Consider the following 25,639-nt stretch of genomic DNA (forward strand, 5'->3'; position numbering starts at 1 on the left):
AGCAACTTAAACTGAAAAATATTTTTGCAAGAAAATAAATTTAAACATGGACCATATATTTGATAATAATTTATTTAATTTTTAAGGGCAAGAAAACACAAAAACAATATCCATTTATTATCTGTATCTATGGGTTTGAATTCCAATCAGGCCCCACATGATCCTCTACCTAGGGTCTCACAATACTGAAAGTATTGTATTGGCTAGACTGTGCTGTTATTTGAAGTCACAGTGGAAGTATCCCATGTTCATCCACATTGTTGACAGAATTCCTTCTTTTAGGCTTGAAGTGTTCACATTCTCACTGGCTGCTGGTTAAGAAGCACTCCTGAAGGCTACTACTTGTTCCATGGATCCTTCCATTATGAATAGAATTATCTAGCAGTGCTTGTCATATTTTGAATGTTTCCAATTTCATCTTCTGCAAACCAACTGAAGAAATTGCTTATCCTTTTTAAAGCTCATGTCATTAGGTTAGACCTGCCAGCATAATCTCCAGATCTTAAAGTCAGCAGTCTAATGATATAGTTACCTTTGCAAAGTTCTTAATGGCATGTAATGGGGTCTTAGAATTCTGCTTGCCATGCTAATGAACAAATTGAACTTCACTCTTAGGTAGGTATATAGTTTCAATAGAGTGAAAAAGAACTATTAGCTTATAGGTAATTAGATTAAGGCAGTGAAACACCAGTTGATACATTAGTATCTTAGTTGTCAATAGCATTAGTCTACTTGATTTCAGCTTGATAAACTCAACTGAAGGCCAAGCCTAGCTCTTACTTATCTTGGCAGTCCTAGTACCTAAGACCTTGATGGTACCATTGTTTACATTTCCTCCAACAGTGTAGAAGGATTCTAATTTCTGTACATGCTCACCAAGAATTTTTTTATAATAATAACAACATTTCTTTAAATTTGTTCTCATTAGTTATACATGACAGTAGAATGCATTTTGACACATTATACACAAATGGAACACAACTTCTCCTTCCTGTGGCTGAACATAGTGCAGAGTCCCACTGGTAGTGTAATCATACATGTATATAGGGTAATAATGTCTGTCTCTTTCCATTGCCCTTCCCATCCCCTCACCCTCTCCCCTCCTCTCACTGCCCTCTGTCTAATCCAAAGTCCCTTCGTTCCCCTCCCCCCATTATAGATCAGCATTGACCTTTGGTTTTTTGGGTTTGGCTTATTTTACTTAGCATGATAGTCTTCAGCTCCATCCATTTACTGCAAATGCCATAATTTTATTCTTCTTTAAGGATGAGTACTATTCCATTGCATATATGTTACACATTTTCTTTATCTAGTCATCTGTTGAAGGGAACCTAGGTTGGTTCTACAGTTTAGCTATTGTGAATTGAGCTGCTCTCAACATTCATGTGGCTGCCTCACTATAGTATTCTGATTTTAAGTCCTTTGGGGTAAGCCAAAGAGTGGGATAACTGGATCAGATGGTGGTTTCATTCCCTTTTTCTGAGGAATCTCCATAATGGTTGCACCAATTTGCAGTCCCACCAGCAGTGTTTGAGTGTACCTTTTTCCAACATTCTTGCCAACACTTATTGTTACTTGACAATTGCCATTCTGACTGGAGTGAGATGAAATCTTAGTTTTGATTTGTATTTCTCTAATTTCTAGAGATGATGAATTTTTTCTATGTATTTGTTGATTGATTGTATTTCTTATGTGAAATGAAGAACAAATTATTATAGGTAGCTATGATTATAAGTGATGGAGCTATCTCAAATTGTTTCCTCCAATTTTTTTTTTTGAGATGTAGGAGTTTCTTATTTATCCTAGATAATCATCCCTTATAAGACATGATTTGCAAATATTTTTTCCCATTTCATATGATGTTCTTTTCAGTGTACTGATTATTTCCTTTGATGTACAGACGTTTTTATTTTTCATATTTTAAAACATCAAATTTTTTATTGCTTTTGCTTTTGGCATTATATATAACATATATAGCCATTTCCAAATGTAATGTCTTGAAGCTTTGTTTTCTTTTATAATTTTTGTAGTTTTAGGTTTTAAGTATTTAAATCAATATTGAGTTCATTATTGTATAGGATATGAGTGAGGAAGGAATTTTATTCTTTTACATGTGGACATTTTAACAATATTAAGTATTCTAAACTATGAACATAGGATATCATCCCTTTATTATTTATTCTTCCTGCTTTTTTTGATATTGGGGATTGGACCCAGAGGTGCTTAACTACTGAGCCACATCCCCAACCCTTTTTATATTTATTTAGAGACTGGGTCTTGCTTAAGGCCTTGCTAGGTTGCTGAGGATGGCTTTGAACTTGTGGTCCTCCTGCCTCAGCCTTTCAAGCTGCTGGGATCACAGGTGTGCACCACCACGTCTGACTTATTTATATATATTTTTATTTTCTCTAGCAATGTTTTGTAGTTTTTAATGTAAAGTCTTTTGATATTAATACAAATTATGAGATTATTTTCTAAATTTCCTTTTCAGATTAATTATTTTATATGCTGTGGTGAATTTTCATACATTTTTGGTATATACCTAAAAACTGTTCTTTTTATAGAATTCAGCATTTGACTTCTGCCTATAAGAAAGATCATAATGAGCCTGTTGTTCAAGACTTCCTTATCTATACTGATTTTTCGCTTCATCTCTTTTAGATTGAGGGAGGTGAATAAAGTACCCTATTTTTAGTGTGTTTTTGCATATTTATCCCCATATATCCTGCTTTATGAAAATTGATGCTATTAATTGATTTATCCATATTACTAATCTTATTTCTTTACTAAATGTTCATCTCCCAATCTTTTCTCCTCCCATTGATACCATTCTTTACATGTGAGAGATTTTCCTCATTAAGTCCTCTAGTTTCTAATCTGCTCAGTCAAGATTTGTCCAGAAACCCATTAAAATAGTGAATTGCAATTTCAGTTAGTCATCACAACTTTCCCTTTATGACATTTTTCAGAAGCAAACATGATTTGGAAAGACTCTTTAAAATACAACCTGCATATATGACAGGTGCTCATGTTCTTAGGAGTGTGAACAGTTTCCGCCATCTTCCTCTGCTATATCCTTTGTCTGTGTTCCTGGACAGATGGCAAGATGGTCTATAATCCACCATGCCATGCCCTAGGATTCACATCGAGATGGCTGTGCAGGAATATCCTGCTGGAAGCACATAACCCAGCAGTTTGAGTCAATAATCACCAAGTGTTGCAAACATGGTAAAAGTTCATTGGAAAGTGGGAGGAAGATGAGAAAAATGACTAAGGCCGCAGGAGGTGAGGTGTAAGACACAACGGCACATGAAGAGTGCATGATTCTGGCTGCCTTTTCAAGGCTGGTACAGGAGTTGCCAGGTGCTATGTTACTGTTAAATGAGACTGTAATTATGGTATAATGCTTTCCTTACAAATATAAATATAAAACAAAGTGTTCATCTTCCTGAATGCATACTTCCTGATTGTAGAATGGGTAAGATTTTTAGATGATCCTTCTCTTCTTATTAATCCCACAGGGTTTCATAGTGGAAAATAAATGAGACTTATTTGTGCTTGCAAATCAAATTGCCATAAAAGGTTATTTCAATAGACAGAGGCAAAATCATAATAAAATAATTTAGTAAAAATGGGAGCTAAGAGTATGCTTAATGGAACATGATTAGATTTAATTTTCTTACTGTTTCCATCATTAAAGCTCCATTATCTTTTCTGAGACCTCATTTGGGCTTCCTGCCACACTGCAGTTCTGAGGCATTTCTTGGGCACATATAGAAGCCTGTGAGTTCCATTAAAAACCGAAAATAGCTAATAATATTCTGTTCTTTCATTTCCACTATTTGATATCCATGTCTCACATCCAGAATTTCTTATATTCTCCTCACCCCATCTCTTGAAAGCCATAAATATCATTATCTAAGAGCTTACATCGAAAAGAAGTTAGATTCTAAAGTTGAAAACAAAACTGAATTGTACTGACAAATCTCTCTAAAGTGCAGAGGCTCTGAGGGTACTTCAGAATTCATCTAGTTGTTCCTTAGCATATCCACAGCTTCTAAATGATATTTGCAGGTAAGAACAAAATTGGTAATCAGTAATAGCACTTGCTCTTTACATTTTTCAGAACTTTGTAGATCTGAATAGTTAAGAATCCAACTTCTTAAAAAACTTCCAGAAGACATTGCCCCTTTGCTTTAATGTAGTTCCAGAGAGGGTGCTGACCTTCCCAGCTCGAAGTAGAACCTACTTTATTTAGATTCGGTCTAAAGTCAGTGCACAAAGGCCCACAGGGCCACTGAAAGCAGAAAGGGAAGTGTGGAGGTCAGGTGATGACAGCCTTGTCAGAGAGGAGTTGAGATGCTCAGAGAAGCTGGCAGGAGCAAGGCTTTGTGGTGCTCCCCCTTGAGGCTGTGCAACTCTGCTCCACCCACTCTGAAGATGACATAATTGATATCTCTGTGACTTACTTCTAGTTTGTTTTTACTACTAGGCACTTGTTTATTGTGAAGATTTAGTGTGGATTCCAAAAATCTTAGCCAGGAATTCAGAGTAATTCTTTGCAATGTCTCCTTCCCTGTCCCTCAGCAAACATGCTCCCATGTCTCCTCTGTTCTTTGGAAGCCATGATCTCTTCTCCGCCTCTCTCCTCCGCCTCTCTCCAGTCTGTTGCTACCTTCTGCCCAACTCCATTCTCATCTCCTTCCTGAGTTTTATCTCACCCAGCCCTCACCCTCTGGCCTGCCTTGGTCAGCACACTGCAGCACCTCTTACCCTGAGATGTTTGTCTGTCCTGTCTACCCGTTGGGTGGACATCTCTCCAAGAGCTGGTGTCTGGGTGCCAGTTTTGGACACTACAGAATCTGAGGTAGGCCTAGCACATGCTGTTCTTTATATATATATTCAGTTGTGTGCAAAGAAAATTATCTACTTTTCCCTTTTCAGAAAATAGTGGATTTTCTATAAGACAAAGATATAGAAAATAAGACAAAAGACTTCAGAAAAACTACCCAAAATGATGACTATGTGAACAAATTGTTCACATATTATTTTGCAAAGGCTTAGTGTAGATCTGGATGTCCATGTGTATTTGTTTTGGAAACATTAAAACCTCTTTTAATGTGAGAGCTTAACTACAAACCATTCACTATGTTCAAATTGGTTCTGTTTTCAGTTTTATAAATCCCTGTGATTGAAAAGTGATAACTCATAATTATACCCTTCTCTCTCTCCCCACCCACTCTTGCTCAGTATTTGTTTGATGAAGTTGGACTAACTCAGTTGGATTCTGAGACTGGGCCACTGGAGTGGATTGGACTATAGCAGGCAGCGAGCAGGAGCACTCAGGATCTGAAGACCACAATCAGTCCCATGGTCCTGGTTCTAAGGCCAGCAGAATGACATTGTGAGGCTTATGCTTGTAAGGAAGTGTTTTGCTATTATTAGTTGGAGGTCAACAGTGGTATGTGTAGGTGTAGGTCTCATGCTCCTCCTGGTGGATACACTGAAGGGAGCCCAGCAGAGACTTGGTGCCCTTTCCATGAATGCGAGGCTACACCTGCTCAGGAGGAGACACTGAGAAGACCCTACCTAGTGCTGTTTGTGCTCTTTGAATCTGCCAAAGTTATGAAAATGAGAGATAGTCTGTGGGTGTCTCAGAAAGGCAGGCTTCTGAGAATTTGTTTTCTTTTAATAATAACACAATTTGTTCTTGAGTGAAGTAGTGTGTATTCTCATAAATGAGTGTGGGAATGTCAACTTGTGCTAAAACTTGCATTTGATCTTTGCCACAGTCCACAAATAAATGAGACTGTGTATTAGTTAGCTTTTCATTACTGTGACCAAACTGCCTGACAAGAACAACCTAGAGGAGGAGAAGTTTGTTTGGGGCTCACAGTTTGAGGTTCAGTTCATGGTTGCCCAACTCCATTGTTCTGGGCCCAATGTGAGGCCAAACATCATGGTGGAAGGGCATGACAGAGGAGTTCTGCTTCACTCCACTCGTGGTGGCTTGGAAGCAGAGCAGATACAAAGGGGAAGGAGCTGCAGGAAAGATGAACTCTCCAGGGTATGCCTGCCCTCAGTGACCTACCCCCTCCAGCCATGCTTGACCTGCCTACAATTAGCCACCCAGTTAGCCCACTCAAACTAGTGTGGATTGATTAGTGTGCTTCTTGTTTACCCAGGTTTCAGAATCTGATCATTTCACCCATCAATATTCCTGCATGAACACAGGACCTTTAGGGGACATCTTATATCCAAACAATAACATTGTACAAAAATTTTTAATACAGTCAGAAAGCTTAAAAAATGTTGTAATTTGAAAATTTTAAACCCCATTTAGATATTCTCCCTTTGATTTCTTTCCTGGGAGTAATTGGAAAGACATAGCATTGGATTTAGCATCAAAGAATGTTAATACATAAAAGTACCTTGAAAGTCGCCTTGAGGCCCCAACAGATCACCTCTCATTAAGCATCATTTCTCCATATATAATCTGCAGCATCTTATGCTGTTTGTGTCTGGTTGAGCTTCCAGCTGTGCAACTGTATGATGCAGCTGGGTGCTGTCAGTTGCTTCAGGGGAAAGGCTGGCTATCATCTGCAGAGTTTGAAACAAAATGTTTCCAGCTACCTGAGCATGTACTCCTTTCCCTGCCCCTAATGGTGATAATCTAGTGATTATCACTAGTTCTGGTGATAATCTAGACATGGATGCTATAGCTTAGGTCTTTGCTTTCTCTCTGGGTAGATTCTCTAGCCTGGTATAGCAGAACCTTCTAAGCATAGTGAAATGGTTCAGAATTGAAACTGTATTAATGTTGCTATAGAGATTATTTCTTGTATCTCCAAAACAAGTGTTTTTTTTTTTTGTTGTTGTTGTTTGTTTAGTTGGTTGGTTTATTTAGCTTCTTTTTACCCTGAGAGGTGACATTTTAAGATATTTGATAAGACTAAGTAATAATAAAGTCCACTTCTCCATGAATGGTATATGTATATTCCAGAAGCTCAGAGGCCTTTGTTAAAGACCAGTATTCCTTCTGTGCTCACTCTACACAATACAAGCTCATGGCAACCATCATGTGTACCTGTTCATTGTCATGCACACTAACAGGATTCTGTGCCAGCCAGTCAGCCTTAGAGGACCATGTGTTTAATCAGCGGCAGCTCATCAAAATTCATGTGCAGAAGGACCTGTGGCATTATGACTCTATGTACTCACAGGGACCAGCCAAGTGAGAGTGGCAGTAAGAAAGCAATACTGACATGTATACTCCATGAATCAAAAAACAACTTGGTGTTTGGAGGTAAAGAGAATCAGAGAGAAAGACTGTGCTTGCTTTTCTGCTCCCTGCCTATGGAGAATAGGGTGGGTCACAGTGGGAAGACCCTCAGCAGTGCCGAAGCATAGATTCAAGAGCTGCTGTCTCTGTGCACATTTCTTTGATGATGTTCAGCAACTGGAGGTGCCCAGTGGTTGGCCACACTAGGTCTGTCAAGTCATGCTTAGTAAGAAATGGCAGCTTTAGAATCAGGTGAATTTTGATTGCATTGAAGATCTTGTGATTTAGCACCTGTAGAAAACATGCACTGTACCTGAGTTCAGCCTCACTATATTTGAATATAGTTTTCTTTACTAGAGAAAGCCATCTGTTCCATCTTCCTTCTATCCTATCCTTTCTTCCTTCCTGGTCTTTTTTGCTTCTATTCTTCCAGTGTCTCTTCATTCTTAACACTTGTTTTTCTGAGTTTTCTCTTGGACTGGCATGAGGAAAGTTTAATAAAACCTTCTAGAAATCTAAATCTATTCCTAAAGCTGAACCTTGTTTTGGGGGGATATAGCAATTAAAAAAATATGGAAACACTAAAGCCTTCCCTTTCTCTTCCTCCCAATTTCTGAATTCAGGGGAATGCTCATGGACTGGTGGAACTGCTGCTTTGATGAAGAAGCAGTGGATATGACCAAATGGAAACTCAGATGAGTCTTGGATACGTTGCATATAGCTATGATACCCATTGGTATTTGATCCAGAGGAGATATTGAAGAGCATGGTTGGATTTTAGCTGATGTCTCAAAGTCCTTAGTAGACTCCCAGCCTGGCTTAGCCTAAATAATTGAAGCTCTCTCAAGTTCTCTTCTGGATTTGAGAAATGGGGACAGGCCACTATATGGTCACTTTCTCCCTTGGTGTTATTGATCAGTCTTCTGATTCCTGGAATCTCCTTGTGCTTCTTGTTTACCCAGCATATACCTGGCTTATACACAGGGTCTGAGTGTATTAATTCTTTCTCTCTAAACCTTTCACATCACAGGACTCTTCATTCTCTCTCTGGTTGTCCAGCATGAAACTTTTAACATCTTCATTGACCCACATTAACATGCTCAGTTTATACATATATTTAGGCTATTTTCTAATTCCAGTTAATAATAATAAATGTCAGTAAAGATTATCTGGGAGTTGAAAAATTCCTGGGATCATTTGTCCTATCACACCCAACATATTCTCCAAGATGGTGTAGTTACTGTCATTGTATGGTCGAAAATGAGCTTGTTGAATGTTTCAAAGAGAAATTATTACAAATATAACTGTTATTATCTAAGAAGAGCCTAAGAAAAGTGATTGCCCTCGGTTATGGAGATTAAGAACAGAAATGTGATCATGCATAAAATACCAAATGCAGCAAATTCTAGGGTGAGTGACAAATATCCAGGCTGCCTTACACTGCTGATTTTTGAAGACACAATGTACGTGCATGCAGTTCCCCTGGTGTCTGATTTGTCATTTTCTCAGAATAATTTATTGGAAAAAGGTGCTGCTTGTTTAAGATTTGATCTCTTACTGGAAGATGGTTGTCACTTCCTAAGAGACAGCCTTTTTTTTTTTTTTTGTAAAAACTGTTTCAAAAATCCTATCAAATCCAGAAAATATTTCTTTTGCGGCATTGAGTTCAGTGGGCATTACATTGAGGTGTTCCCATTTACTCAGGGAAAGCTGACCGATCCCTTACTTTTGGCAGGTAAGAGTGGACCTACTGGAGCAGGTGTTAAGAACAACCAAATCTGCAGCTCCGGTGAACAGCATTTACAGTATTATTCCAATGTGGGGACATTTTTAAAAATCATTTTTAAAGTCATGTCCTTGGCTCTGTATGTCCTGGTGTGATTTTTAGGCAATGAACCGTGAGGGGCTGTGAGGTTGATGAGAAAGGAATGTACACTTTTGAGTTATTTAGTCCTGGCCTTTACTCCTTACATTGCTTTCTCAGAATTTCAATTTCTTTATCTTCCAAATCAAAGCTTTGCACTACACAGGTCTCTGAGATTCTTCCAGGGTCTGGTAGTCTATGATTCTTGCTTTTGCACCTTGTTTTTTGGCTGGTTTGGGGCAAATCACGGCTTGGAGCTCTTCAGTCGTTTTGCTCTGCTGCTCCATTCCTTTAGGCTCACCAAACCTCAGGTTTAAATAAACTTCTAGCCAGTGCCCACTGAGGTTGTCTTTCTGCAGAATTTACCAGGGCCTCTTCCAGACAGGAGCTGTGGGCACCAACACGAGGGATTACTCCCATTGCCAAATGTTGTACGTTCCCACAGTAAAAGACCCCTGTGATTGACAACTATCTTATGATAGTTGTAGATATTGTCTTTTCATTTTCACACCACTTATAGTATTTTTGTTTAGGAAGAAACACTTCTTTGTGAGCCAGTTACAGAAAGTCACATTAAAATTGTGCCAGTGTTTCAGAATTTTAAGAGCGTGGTTTCCCATGCTGATAAGAGTGCCTCATGAGTACATGATGATTTTAGCATGTCAGTAATTTTACATGTTGCAAGTAAAAATATCAGAATTTATCATTTATTGCACGTTATTCAAAAGCAAATAGATACTGTTTGAAAACTTTGAGAAAGGCCATTTTTATCCTTTTATAGTTCTATTTCACACTATTATGTAGGAAATTTAGGTGTGCAGTACATATTCATTGCTGGATTGAAGGCAATTTCTGCTTACCAATTAACTTCCTCAAGGAGCCTCTTACAGACTGTCTGTGCCCCTCCCTGCAGCTGCATTGGCCTAAGCAACTTTGAGCAAGATTGTTCTTTAATTTTTAATTTTTCTGAGGCCACTGTGCCTAGGCCCTGGGGACATGGTTGACTCCTAGTTCTGCCCTCCTGGGGCTCAGCCTTGGGCAACACTTTACTGTACTCACGTGAAGGGCTGCACTAAAGGCAAGCCCAGGGAGGTGATGAACACCCCACCCCACACAAGAGGGGCAACCTTCCCATGCCCCCAGAAATCACAGTTGGCCTGAATTTTTAAGAGTGATTTTAGTTTAAGATTTTATTATTATTTACCATTATTATTTTACTTTTGGATACACAGTGGCAGGGATATAAGGAGAGGGCTGGGGGAATTTTGTGTCAGAATGCACATTTGTATTTAATCATTTGTCCTCCCTACCTTGGGCTGGGTCTTAGCTCAGGGGATTATTGTGCAGTTTGGTCTGTCTTTCAACACTCCAGACAGACACACGAAAGGTGCACAGTCCCTCCCTAGGGATGCTGGTGCTGGCAGCCTCCCTTTGGCTGTGTTGCCAGGCTCTCCTGTCTGAGCAGCGTTGGCTCCGGCCCAGGGCACCTGCCTTGAGGCACAGGGCCCTGTCAGGAGCCAAGAGGATGGAAGCTTCCTGCTAGAAGCCTAAGTAACATGAAAGGGTAGGGCTGGGAAAGCCAAGCGACACAATTAACCTGCCAGAAGGGCATTCACAGCACATTGTTGTTGCCCTTGACGGAGGACTGGGATCCTAAAAACGAGCTCAGCATACTGATTGGCAAATGGTACCAGTTGATCCAAACCCTCCCTGCTGTGCCAGCTGGAATGTATCACTAATTATAACTTGTATTATCTGCTGCTAGAGGGCCTCTGTCAATCAAATTTTAAAATAATTTAAAATTCCCTTGCGTCTTTAATCAGAAAGTGGAGGGAGACCTTCAAATGATGATGCCCCAAATGAAAGAAGAGACTTATTCCTGTACCCAGAGACTCATGGTGGGAGAGCATCATGCAATTTTGGCTCCAGATGAGAGAAAAGCATATGACTAGGTTCTCCCTTAGCCTCCTCAGCTCCTGCTGGAGCCTGCTGAAGCCCCAGAAACCCTGACCATGTTGGCAGAGGAGCTCAAAAATGACTTTGCAACTGGTATAGCAAATGCCCAGTGGCAATTGCCCCAGCCTCAACACCATCTAACCCAAATAGTCCCACTTGGGATCCCCAAATTCTTTGACCTTTCTTCCCAAGAAGTCCCACCTATGTATTTATGAGGTGAATAACTGAATCAATTTAAATTACCCTGTGTTCTTTCAGTTTAATTCAGCTTGCTCCTTTCACTCTTCTTTGCCCCTAGGCCCAATAAGTCATGAGACTATTTCCAAAACCATAGAATGATATCCTCTGTGGGACTGAAAACACTAGGGCAACAGTATCCTTGTTTCTGCCACCCCATGACTCTTGTGGCCTCCCCTTTTTTCAGGACTTTAAATGTCACCAGGGGTTTAAACACAAAGTAGACCATGGGAACAGTCATCTTGAACCTACTGTAAATTTACCCACCGCCCACCCCCCGCAGTTGGCCTACAGCCTCCCAGATTTAAGCCCCAGGAATGAGAACATTCTCTGCTGCATTAGAAAAAAGAGTCCAGTTGAGGAGGTGTGCTGGGAAGTAGGGACTCTCTTCAGGGGTTGTGATGGTACCAGCCAACAATGATGACTGCTCAATCTCAGGCAGTGACAGTGGGGATATTGTGGCTATTTGTAGGAGTGAGGCAGAACAACAAGAGGCAGAAGTCCAAATGATTTAGCAGTCCCCATGATTCCCACAGTAGCTGGGGAGGCTATGGGGCTTTTCACTGAAGAAGGAATCATGAAAGAATGTGCAAAGGCAAAGGAGGCAGTGGGCTCAGTTTAGATCCCCTTGATTGTGAGCTGCATCTGGAACCACCTTGTGAGAAATCAGTAACCTGCACAAGAGTCCTCTTTCCCTGAGAGAGAGTTCTTGAAGTTCTGTGAAGGCTGTTTTCCGAGCTTGGTATTCCTATATCGCGGAATTTAACCAAATAGAGTAATTGCAAAGGACAGTGAGGGGGCACACCATCACATCCTGGTGCTGCTGTACAAGTGTGTGGGTGGTATGTTAGCATTCTTAGAAAAATATACTTTTTTTTCCCTTTAGGAAATGTAATCTAAATATATGCTAAATAGAAAGTGTTATGTGTTTCTGTCCAGGCGATCATAGATATTTATATGCATAATACTTCAATGCGTTTTTGCTCTTCTTTCTGTCTGGATCCTTATCCCCAGGCTTAGTTGTAGTTTTTAGTTGTTTTCTTTTAGATTCTGACCTACACCAAAGACAGAAGAGAGTGACCATAGTTCATTGTTAGTTTCAGTTGACAAAAGTTTTTCTACCTTGACTACTTAGACCTTGTATGTACCAATTTTTTTTTTTAAAAAAATTGGTATGTATACTTGAATTTTACAGCCTGATGTATGGGGATACACATTGATTGTAAACCATTACTGTAGTGAATTAGTGTAACATTAATTATCTCACATAGTTTCTTTTATGACAAAAGCAGCAGAAATGTACTTAGCCGGGGAGGTAGCTCGGTGGTAGAGCATGTTCTTTGCATGCACAGGGTCCTGGCTTCAAGCCCCAGCAACAACAACAACAAATTCACTTATTTCACAAAACCCCCCAATATGACGGAGTGTTATTAACTGTAGTCCTTGTATGTGCAGTACATATTTACTATTTGGTCTACTTTGACCTACATCTCTGCATTTTCTCCCTACCATCTCCATCTGTGGTAACCATTGTTCTATCCTCTATTTCTGTATATTCAGCCTTTAGTTTTTAAAGATTTCATGTAGAAATGGTATCATGCAATATTTTTCTTTTCGTGCCTGGCTTACTTTAACTTAGCATATGATCCTCCAGGTTCATCTGTATTGTGGAAAATGGCAGTTGTCTTTTTAAAGACTGAATAATATTCCATTATAGTCACTATACATGCATCACATTTATCTGTTTTATATGCACTATATGCATATCACATTTATATCGTGTCACATTAATATCATATATGTATTTCTATATTTTACCTTTTCTTTGTCCATTTGTCAATGGACACACATATGGGTTGTTTCTTTATCTTAGCTATTTTGTGAGCAATGCTGCAACAAGCCTATCATACTTTCAGATTGAGATATGTGAGGTCTTTCAGTAGTCCTTACACTATCAGGTATTAGAATGAAGTGTAAGGCCCTGTCTACAGTGGGGCCACTTTGGAAGGGCTAGTCATTTTTTACTGGCATTTCCTTGCTGTGCCCTTGGTATTTCAGAGCTGTCCTCTTAAAGCACTGAAGCAATTAGTGTTGAGAAGGCTGATTCTTCAGGGTCCAGTGCTCTCCTGCCTTTCATTTGCTGAAGCTGTACATTTTAATGAAGTTGTTTCATCTGTGTTGCCAAACACTAAAATTTTGCTCCTTCAATTCTAATTATCTCTGCTGGCAAATGCTGTATTTTATTAGAGCTCTCAACTATTCTGTTTATTAAATGTCCCCATACTATGGTGATAGGCACACAAATTGGGTCAGCTGTGCTTATTGATGGATTATGGATAAAGGAGTTAATCCATTTTGTCCTATTGTTAAAAGATGTGTAACACTTATAAAAACTTAAATATAGTAAAATATATTACTGTATGTTATTAATTAATAAAGCTCTAGATTATGATTTCCAACTTATTTTAATGCACCTGTATAAATTTCATTGAAGTATTTGCAGAATTGAAAACTTGAGACATTGTGAGTTAAATATTTTCGTCATGAAGTACAACAGAATTGCTTTTTCTGGGGCATCAATAATGCCTGTTCTGTGAGCTCACCTCACAGAAGATGTAAGAGCATCCATCAGCCAATGCTAATACAGAGGTTTGAAAATTGTGCTATTAATGATGGTTCTGGTGTGTGTTTTTATTCTTTTGGGTAATATGATGGTTCATTCTTTACTGCAGTTGCTAGTACCTATATTGTAATTCCTGGGTTGTATGTTTTCCAGCATAGTGATAAACAATAAGGGCTCTTTCGAAACCAGAAGATCCTAGTGGTATAAGGCATGGCACATTGAGGCATGAAAGGAAGAAAGACAAGTGTTTTCATAGCAGCCTGAAATCAGTACTTCCTCTGTCCTTTCCACCACTTTACTCCAGACTCTTTTTAATTCATCCCAAATAATCTGGTGGAACCACAAGTGGTTTTGGTTACCTGAGTGTACTAGTTGGCCTGGTGACCTCCCCGCATCCTGAGGAGCCTCAGTCCTGGGGTCATGTGGCTATTCTCCATGGTGATCAGGGCATAACTTCTGCCATCCACAGACAAAATCCCAGCATTGCCCCTACAGAGCTTCACAAGTTTTACTTGTCCCGACTACCTTAGTCCCTATCTGTAAAAAGAGGAGAACTGTAACCGTGGCCTTGCTTTCATAAGTATGAACTGAGATGATGTAGGGGAGTGCTGGGGTACAGGCCACAATGCTCAGAAGATTCTCAGTGCATTTTCAGTGCTGTCTTGTCTCCGCCCAGGCCCATGTGACTGCTCTCCTGCCACATGACAAGAATGACCCTGTGCTGCCAGTGCCTTAAACCCTGTGTTCTGAAGGTCCTGTTGTAGGTCATCACTTGCTTCGGTTGTCTCCTTTCCCTCCCTCCATTCTCCTTAAACATATCAGGATACCAGTGCTGTGGACTCCATGCTTTATTAGTGAGCTATGGGGATTGGAGGGGGAAAAAAAAGGATTTTACTCAGCCTTTTGTTATTGTCCTTTACCCTGGGACTCGGGCGTAAATTTGGAGGAGAGGAAGGGGCTGTCCCAGAGGAGCATCTAATGATGACACAGTCTTTGATCAGAACCATCCCTCCCCTTCAACATTAGCCTGCAGTCTTTGAACCAAACTTATGTGTCCCTTATCTCCTTCCACCAGTCTCTCAGTCGTGCCCAAGAGGAACTCTGTCCCACATATTTACTCTCATGTTTCTCCCTTTGTATAATCTTCCACTCTGACTTTAACAAGTAAATGTGGTGCTTTTCAATGCATAATTTATCCCTTGTAGGCTAATATGGTTGTGAACAAGAACAAATCTTATTAAACTTGCTGAGAGAGATGAAATAACTCAATTTGATAAAAGTTAATAGAAGTGTGCTTAATTCACATTTACACCTTCTCAACTGCTCTTCACATGTATTTAGCATTCTTTCCGGGGAAATTATGATCTAGTCCTTAGCAATAGCTGTCTTAGTTCCCCTAGAGGACCATGTCCTCATCTTGAGCAGGAACAGTTACTGTGTTCTGAAGTCTCCCTCATCTGTGCTGTTTAGAATAATGGATGCTTATAAGAGGAAAAGCAAGTAAAGGTGATTCTGTAATTTTTTAAATAGAGTTCACTTTATGCTGAATAAAGTTCAGGATCTATGAATGGTTTAAAACCCAACAACAACAAAAAATAATATTTTAAATAATGTCTAGGAAAGGAAACCAGTTGTGGTTTGCAGGATGATTAATTTCTTCTTTATTCTGTGCATCAAATTCAGATAAGACTGAGATATAAATTGATATTTTTTGGTACTGATGCACAGAATACCCCTAGTAATAACACTAGTGGGGGTGCTGGTGACCAGGGCATGCCTCAGTGTCATACACCTCTGTAGATCGAGTGGGTTGGCAGCAGCCTTCTATCTGTAGTCATCCAAGATTTTCAAGCCAGCAGCCAGGACCTTGTTTGCTATGATCTGATCCTGGGTTCTCAGTGTCTGAAGGCAACAGCTTTCAAGGGCTTTTATACCAAAAGAAAATACCTGTATCAATATGTGGCACTCACCCCAAGAACACAGGAAAAGTATTGGCTTCAGAATGAGTGAAAATATTGTCAAGAGTATCATAGAAAAGGCACATTTAGTCATAAAAAAACCCATGTTTATCAAATGGGTTTATCTCCAGTGAGACTGACCCATGTTTTCTGATAGAAGGGCCTTTAAATAAGGAAGAGTATGTGTCATTTTACCAAACAAGACCAAAAATAAAAGATTTATTAGCTTTACTTTTCTTCACAAGTATAAGTTTCCTATGTATCATTAGTTACTTTATCATGAATAACATGTAGTGTCATCTTGGTGCTTATTAATCACCCTTTCCTTCCAACCAACTGTAAGAATAATTAGATGAAACTCGTGGCAGACCATTGCTTTCACATTAATCTTCCTAAGCTGGTGTCAGAGAAACAGTCAAACATTAACATCCACTATAAAAGTGCTCTTAAGTGGGTGCTTTTTAAAGCTAGAAGTTTTTAGGCATCAGTATTTGGAAAGAACCAGCTGGTCCTATATTAAACCAAGATGTAGGTGGTAAAACCCATATGAAATCAAGTAGCTCTCATCAGTGGGAGGTACAAGTCAGTTGAGAGAAGAGTTTCAGAGCCATATGCAGTACTGGCATTTTTGTAAGCTCTGGAAACCAGGTGTCTATTAAGGGGCTCCTGGCCTGCTTCATGTTCTTACTCTGGGAGCCAGGCTGTTGGTGACTCTAGGTTTTAGTCAGTTTTTTTTTTTTTTTTTTTTTTTGCTGCTGTGACTAAAGGATCTGACCAGAACAATTTTAGGAGAGGAAAATTTTATTTGAGGGCTCATGGTTTTAGAGGTCTTAGTCCATAGAAAACCGGCTCCATTCCTCGGGGCTCAAGGTGAGGCAGAACATCATGGTGGAAGAGTGCGGCAGAGGGAAGCAGCTCACATCATGTGAGCAGAGAGAGACTACACTCGCCAGATTCAAATATATACCCCATAGCCATGCCCCAATGAGCCACTTCCTCCAGCCTCACCCCACCTGCCTCCAGTTACCACTTAGTTAATCCCAGTAGGAATTAATCCACTGATTATATTAAGGCTATACCAGTCATTTCTCCTCCAAACCTTCATGCATTGTCTCAAACGTGAGCTTTTGGGGGACACCACATCTATACCATAACATTTTACCATCTGGAAGGTCCCAGGAGCAAGAGGAAAGATAAGATGATGATGCCCTCACTGACTTCTTAGAGCTTCTGCCCAAATGAGTTTAATTGGCCAAAGGAAGTCTCATTGTCGTTTCCAGTTACAAACAGGCAAAGAAATGCCAGCCTACTGTATACCTCAGAGAGAAGGGGGACATTTGTGGACTTTCATAATGACTCACTCAAAGCAAAAAATGGAAAGCATAAAATGGAAAGATGGTTTCTTGAAAAGTCCAATAGTATAAACAAAGTGTTGATGAGTCTGATCCACAAGATAGTGGATATGGTATAAAGGACAATATAAATAGGTTTTAGAGAAGATTTGTGAAGGTATAAGTGAAAACTATATGTGATTTTATTATAATGTCTTTGAAAACTCAAGACATTATAGATGATTTTTGAGGAAAATGGATTTAACCCAAACTGAGGTAAGGTATAGATAAACCACGTAGAAGATTTTAAAAAAACTTAAAGATCTACTAGCAAAGATATACAGAGCTTTTATGAATGAGTTCTTCTGCCAAATCTCTCAGATTAGGTGTACAATAAATACTTATGCAATAAAATGGATGGACAAGGCAGGCATGACATTGATACTAAAATCAGACAAAGATGTCACTCATGGGGCAATGTCACTTTAGAATACAATCCTAAAACAAATTAGCTAGTATACCTAGTTGTGTATTAAAAGAAAAACACCACCCCTCCCTTCAAATCTTGACTCAAATGTTGTCCTCTGAAGGAGCTGTGCTTGCTTGCCGTATTCAACAGCAAGCTTCCCTTCAAACCACCTTTCCCCAGACTCCTTTTGCTGTTCTTTCTCCCATAGCACCCATTACCTTCTGACATGTCATGTAATTATGATGTTTGTTGTTTATTGTCTTCTGTTTCTGCTACAAAGTAAACAATAAGGGAAGAATTTTGGTGGTTTGTTTTCTCTGTTTTGTTTACTGATATAAGCCAGTATCTAGAACAGTTGGCACCTAGTAAATATCTGCTGCAAAAATGAATTAACCCCAGAGGCAACATGGATCCTGGATTGGATTCTGGAACAGAAAAGGACATTAGGGAAAAAATGGTGAATTTTATACAGAGTCTGTAATTTAGTTATTAGTACTATATGTTAATTTCTTGGTTTTATGGTTAGGTAAGATGGTAATATTGACTGGTATCAAGAAATCTATGTGAAGATCTGTGGAAACTGCATGCTATCTTTGTAACATAATTATAAAGTTATTTTGAAAGAAGTTTATTTAGCATGAATTAATCCCAGCACTTCCAAGATGTTTTAGCATGTATAAAAGATAAAATTTTCTTAAAAGTGACAGTTTCTTAGTCTCACCTTGACCACCCAATTTAAAATCATGGACTGCCCCACTGCCTTCTCAAGCCTATGTTCCTGCTGTCCCTTTTTTGCCAGATCATTGTTACCTTCTCACACAGTGGACAATTTATTTATCATATTGTTTTTTGTGGTCTATTACGTGAGAACAGATGATTTTGTTTTTGTTCACTGGTATATCTCCATTTCCTAGAACAGTACCTGGCACAAAATAGCTATTCATTCATTAATTAAATGAATTAATACATGTTATATATATTTTTTAAAAGCAGAGTAAACCATACATTTCTTTATGTATGAGGAAAAAAGAGAAAAATAGGAAAAGGCTTAAATAGAGCCTACCCAATTGGCCTACTTGTTACTTCTTGGGATGGGCCTAGCTGTCAGTAGAGGGGTCACAGGGCAGGGACCAGCTAGGCTTCTGGAAGTTCTCAATGAATACTTGTGTGAGCCTATACGTGAGGGCTGCCTGAGTTTTGCACCTTGTGCATCTCATTGCCTCATCCTACTTCTGGAGCTTAAAGAATTTTTCTTCATTTTTGAATCATGAAAAATTTTAAATCTAATTTAATCTGGTTTTAATTCTTAAAAAAGAGGAATGAAAAAGGGAACAAAAAAAGTTTTTTTTTGCTTCTTTACAAACTACTAAGAAATTACCTTATTTGTCCTTAAATTGAGGAGCAGAAACTGAAGAATTACTCAATTTCCACATTCTTTTAAGGACCTAAGTTACTCTCTGCAGTGAAGAAAAGTGTAGTGAAGAAAGCAAAATCTACTCTTTAGGTCCCAAATGTAGTTTATTGCACCGAAGCCGTAATAAAATAAGTCATATTACAACATGGATGTACAAGGCTAAAGTGGGCAATTATCAGTACCAGGATAATCTGGAAAATGTGGAAATACTTCTTAGAGTAATTTTCTTTTATGATCTCAACCTCACTTTCAAGTATGGTCTTCTAAATTCCATATGCTTGGTTTTTGTTCACTTATTACCCGCCTAAAGCACAAAGGAGCATGTGGCTGTTGCTCAGCTCTTGGGCAAGGACTGCATGCATACCTCTGGCTGATTTTTGAGTGATTTACTCAGCCTCTCAGCTCACTTAACTTCCTGATGGCAAGAGTCTTAACCCAGAAGGATATGAGTCATTACAATGCAAAAAATAATTCTTTAACCTTGTGGGAAGAATGGAGGTATTGAGCTCATTTGTCTTTATGATGATGTAATTTTATTTCTATGTGGTTGTAATGGAGACTATAATTTATTACAGGAACATCAGGAGAGCATTCTGGGTAATACCATGCAAAGTGTGATTGCCCTACTCAGCAATCTGGTTGCCTGCAAAGATTCCAATATGAAGCTACTTTATGAACAAGGTAACTGTTTCTTAGAATTAATCTCTAATCCTGTTGAGTTTTGTCCATTGGTAAGTTTCTTCCTCTTGCATAGCAGAGCATCAAGAAGTACTATTTAAAGTTGGTAAGTCAAAATACATGGTAAGTATCTAGAAATAGTAATGATATGGCCAGCAAAAATTCAAAGTGGGGTTCAATAGGGATACCATGCCTGGAATGAAGGTGATAAACCAAGAAATAGTTTTTAGACTTACTTCTGCCAATCAAAAGAGTCTTGAAAAATGAGACTGGATGGGTTAAGAGTATGTTTGTTTTATATCTTATGCAAATCTGTACAATATTTTAAGTCATGAGAATGTTTTGCTTTTTTTTTTAAATTTTTTTAATTTTTTATTGTTGGCTGTTCAAAACATTACATAATTCTTGATATATCATATTTCACACTTTGATTCAAGTGGGTTATGAGCTCCCATTTTTACCCCAAATACAGATTGCAGAATCACATCAGTTACACATCCATTGATTTACATATTGCCATACTAGTGTCTGTTGTGTTCTGCTGCCTTTCCTATCCTCTACTATCCCCCCTCCCCTCCCCTCCCCTTGCCTCTTTTCTCTCTGCCCCCTCTACTGACATTCATTTGTCCCCTTTGTATTATTTTTCCCTTTCCCCTCACTTCCTCTTGTATCTACTTTTGTATAACTCTGAGGGTCTCCTTCCATTTCCATGCAATTTCCCTTCTCTTTCCCTTTCCCTCCCATCTCTCATCCCTATTTAATGTTAATCTTCTTCNCAATGAATAAAATGATTCAAAATTACTGTTTAGACATTTGCCCATAAGAATTTCGAGTTTTATTTCTATGTAGACATTATGCTTAAATGTTGATAATTTTTTTCCTTCCCTAAGAGAACTATGCACTTATTTCCAATAGTAAACATTGCCAACAATTGTGGAGTTTTGTTCATAGACATCTTTATTCTTTTACACTGCAGCGTCTTATTTTGTTTTATGAATATAGCATAATTCACTAAATTGGATAATACGCAATCTTTTGCTATTATAGACAGTTGTGCAGTGAATAATCTAATATATACATATTCTCAGATAGGAGCAAGATGATATCTAGGGTAAATTCCTGAGGTTGGAGTTATTAGATCAAAGGGTATGTGCATTTGTAAGTTGTGGCAATAATTACAGGTTATTCTAAGTAATGTGCCAATTTATGCTTATACCAAGCCGTATTGAATCTAAAAGCAAGTTACGTTTTCCTGTTTATTCAGGACACGTGTGTGCTCAGTGATGTTTTATAGTTTTCTTGGTTTAGACTTTGAGCATTTCTTAAGTTAATCTTTTCTTAGTTATTTTATCCTTTAATTGTTATTTAAAATTAGGACTTTTTTGCTTATGTCTTTTTCAATTTAAAAAATGCGTTTGAAAGTTTTTGATTTCTGTGTATTTTGTACCTAATTTTAGAATTTGTCATAATAGTTTTTAGATGATTCTTCCAGTTTTCCAGTTACATAATCATCATAATTGTTAATAATGATAGTTTTTCCCTCAATTTTCATAACTCCATGTTTTCCTCTCATCTAATTGCAAGAAACAATGAGAATGGAATAGAGAATATTATCTTGGTTTTATCTCAGAATTTTTTCCCTCCGGATCAAGAATACTCATCCATTTTAAATTTATCTGTTTTCTTTTGTAATCAAGAATAAATAATGACTTCTCTCAAATTCCTTTTTGGCCTCAATGAAAACTATCAAATGATTTTTCTTGAATCTGTTCATTGGATGGATTATATTTAATAGATTACCTAATATTTAATTCATCCTAGCTCATTTATGGCATATTGTTCTCTAATTGTGTTCTTTGCTCATGTTTTGGGCAGTATTTCCCAATCTCCATTCTTAAGTGTGACTGGTTGTAGGTTTCTTTGTTTGCTTTTGATGAGGAGAATGCATTCTTTCCCATGTTTGGTCTTAATGATGGCTTATTTAATTTTTATTTTAAAAGCATAAAATTCCCCACCCCTACACTTTCTAAGCTTTTAGAACTGTTCAAGTATTGAGGACCCCTGACACACATGCTTCTTGAGTTTCAGGGCATATCTACCTATGCTCCAACTCTAACAAGTTATTGAATATAATTTTTTTTTCATCTTGTAGCATGACTTTCATTCATTCATGTTGAATCATCTGAAATGATATCCGAAAACATTGAAATAATCATTAATGTAGATGGCTGAACAAATTCATTTCAGTGTCTACTCAGTTTCCCACAGTTAAATCACTTCAATATAGCCTCATGAGAATTTCCCACACTAAAACAGTACTTTATTTTGAACACAAATTTTCAGTCGCCACCTAGATTACACCTTATAGATAATCCTTCCTTGCTTGACTTCTTAGTGATCCCATGCTTTCTTGTGTCATTAGCCTTACATCTCTATGGTCTTATTTGTAGGTATCTGACTCCTCATACACTGTCTCAGCTAGCTACCAGGGATACTCGGTATCTTAACAGCATTATTCGCACAGTAACCTGATTGTCTGCCAAAGTTATCATGGACAATGTTTGAAGGAATTAATGGGTGTGCTTTTGTTTTTTGGAGTAAACATCAGTGGCTTATAGGAAATAACAATGTTTTCAATAGAACCATATTACTAGAAGTACACCAGTGGGGGCTAAAGACAGTGACATTGCTTTTCAGAATGCAAAGAGGTTTCAAGGCCTCTCAGAATTGTATGAACAGAATTGGGCTGAGTAATTTCCTCATCCACAGATATAGTTCACTCTTAGGGAAAAGGAGGAATGATTCAGATGGTAGAAGCTAGAGCCAGAAAGGAACATTCTCAGGGAGAAGAATTTTGTCCAAAGCAAAGAATATGTTCCCCCTTGGCATAAAGAGAACTAAAAAAATGTGTCCACCAAGATTTCAGCTTCTAGTTGCCTCCTCCTCCTCCTTTTTTTTTCTTTTTAAGTGAGTGGGTCTGTAGTATTTTCTTCTTTCTGTGTCTCATCATTACAGTCTGAGAATATAGAGGAGCAGATAATTTGTGTTCAAAGTTCACAGGGCTTCAAGATTGAAAGAAACTATTCAAGAAGCTACATTGGGAGAAATATACCCAATGAACCTCATGTATGTCTAGACTAACTTAAATGACAAGATCCTTATCACAAATCCTTAAACTGATCTTTTCTCATATGAGATTTGGATAATTTTATGTCTATGTAGCTGTACTTTCAGTGTGCAAAGGACAAAATTTTTAGGGGCTAGAGAGTACGCTCTAGTTTCTAATCTCTAAAGATGGCCCCTGGGTTATTACAGTCAGTAAACCATACTTGCTTATATCCATATGCTTTGTGGGTTTTTTAAATTATAAAGCCAATCTCTTGGTCATAAGTATATTTTCTATTTCTTCTTGAGTCATTTTTAATAGTTTGTCTTTCTAAAAATTCCTCTACCTTAACTGATTTATTGGCATGCACTTGTAATTTTATTTATTTCTAAGATCAGTGAGAGAATTTTTTATTCCAATTATTGTGCTGTTCAACTTTAGAATTTACATTTGATTCTCTTTCATAATTTCTCTTTGTTGTTACTTTTTATTTAGTGAGAGACATTTTTATTGTTTCCCTTAAGTGTTTAGATATGGTTTTCTATAATTCTTTATATATTGCTGTTTTAAAATCTTTGTCCAGTAAGTCCAACATGTGCGTCTTCCATAAAAAGTGTTTATGCACATTTTTCCTGTGTGGGGGTCATATTTTTCTAGTTTTTGTTTTTGGGAATGTTTTATGATTTTTTTTTTTTTTGTTGTTGTTGAAAAGTAGATGTCTCAGATGACATAATGTGTCAACTCTGGAAAGTAGATCCTGCCATAAGGCTATTTTGTTATTGCCTTTTTAATTGTTTGCATAAGGACATTTTGGCATTAATTTGGTAAAGTCTATATGCCCTGTAGTATCTGGCCACAGAAGTTTCTGTTCATTTAGCTTAGTGGTCAGCTAATGACATTTTCTTAAATCATCATGTCTCCCAGTCTTTGCCAAAAGACTGTATGTGTTGGAGACGTGCCTTCAATATTAAGGCAATTTACATGTCTGTGCAGGGCATCAGCCGGAGGAAAGACTGGCCTCTGGTCTTTCCCAGTCATGTGCATAGGGCTAAGCACGCATACAACCTTGTAGATTCCCTCAAGAATATGTCTAAGTGTTTGAAAGTCTGATATATAGGTATTTCTTTCCACAGATCTTCCTTTTAAGTTTCTAGATGATTTTTTATTTTGCCTCAATTGATATTTGAGCCTCAGGCAACTGATATTAAAAAATTGCCAATGATTTTTGTAACAAATGCCACGGATATGGGCTTTTTCTCTCAGATGGGCTCCCCGCTCCAGACCTGACATGGGAGGTATGATATAAATCAAACTGTGGTAATGCTCTGGAATGGGAGTTTTTGAGGAATTCCAAACTCCTTATTAGTGCCAGCTGCTGATGCTTTGGACAGTATGGTTCTTCTAATAATGTTAGTTTCCTGTAGATCATTGATGGCCACTCCAATTAAAAAAAAAAAAAAGACCACCATGAACCCCTTCAAAACAATCTCCACTCTGCCTCTGGCACAGAAGCAGGATATGCAGAATAATGCTGTTTAGACTCTGAGTAGCTCTGCTGGCTAGCTGAGACAGCATATGAGGAGTCAGATGGCTGAAAGTGAGCTTACAGAGGTGTGAAGCTGCTGACCCATGAAAGCATAGGATCACATGGCTGAGGTGGGACAGAGGACTAATCTCTGAGGGCAGGAGCTTAGGGAATTAAGAGGTCAGGAAGGATTGTCTGTAAGGTGAACAAGGTGGTTCCTGACATTTGTATTGAATGGATTTTTAAAGTCAGAGAACCCAGGGGAACAGAGGTGAGTTTACCCTACAGCTGTGAAGCTTAGGGCTCAGGGGCTCAGGGACAACTTTACATTCACAAATTTTGTTTTCTTCTTGTAGTCCCTCCCCTTCCCCTAACCATAACACACTTCAGTCTCAAAACCTGGAGCATAAAGTGGAAATCAGAAAAATAATTATGGTAGGAGTAGCATTGGAGAGAGTAACAGTGACCTTCAGGGAATTAGGTGAAGTGATGTGTAGTGGTCTGGGATGATGGCAGTTGTGGGTGAAGTAGGTGATGCAGATTGCTGATCTGAGATTCTGTAAACTACAGCCTATCATTGTCTGCTTACTTTTACAAATAAAGTTTTATTGGAACATAGATAAGTCTCTTCATGTTGGTATTGACTGTGGCTGGTTTTGTGCAGTAATGGCAGTATTGAGTACTTAAAATCTATGTGGTCCACAAATGCTAAAATATTTTACCAAATGGCCTTTTAAGAAAGTTTGCTGTCCCTTGGTCCAATAGCACCGGTGTGGAAGAAAGGAACATCATGAAAGCTCTGTGGTAAAAGCAGTGAGGCAGGGGGATTCTCTCACTTGAAGGCCTGCAGAGGAGACAAGGTTCTCTGCAAGGCAGTTTTCACATAAAGTCAGAAGGTAAAGGGATATGAAGAGAAGTGGACAATCTGAGGGATTTTTCTGATAACTGACTATGAACTCCAAGCGGAATATGTAAATCCTCTTGCTGCTTAGACTGCAGGAGAGAAAGAAAGAAGATGACCTGGGAATCCTCCTGCCTCAGCACAAGTAGAGACAAAGGTCCTGATGAGCACAGATGATCTTGAGCCTGAGAAGGGTGGTGGGGCTGTAAGTGTGGTGGAGCAAGGAAGAGTAGGGGCTTCTGGGATTCCAGAGAGGCCAGGAACTCCATCCTGCCTCTTGCTGGCAGACTCCAGG

At 38.5% G+C, this 25,639-nt stretch overlaps 1 protein-coding gene across 1 annotated transcript in view; it reads left to right on the forward strand.

The window, feature by feature from the left end:
• Ulk4 (unc-51 like kinase 4) overlaps nucleotides 1–25,639 on the forward strand; it is a 522,779-nt gene that overhangs the window by 272,113 nt on the left and 225,027 nt on the right. Inside the window, 1 exon segment of the mRNA XM_048795329.1 lies at nucleotides 19,710–19,815. Coding sequence (XP_048651286.1) covers nucleotides 19,710–19,815 — 106 coding nt within the window.

The sequence above is a fragment of the Marmota marmota genome, unplaced genomic scaffold (assembly GCF_001458135.2).
Source record: "Marmota marmota marmota unplaced genomic scaffold, marMar, whole genome shotgun sequence".
In the NCBI taxonomy this organism is placed as follows: domain Eukaryota; kingdom Metazoa; phylum Chordata; class Mammalia; order Rodentia; family Sciuridae; genus Marmota; species Marmota marmota.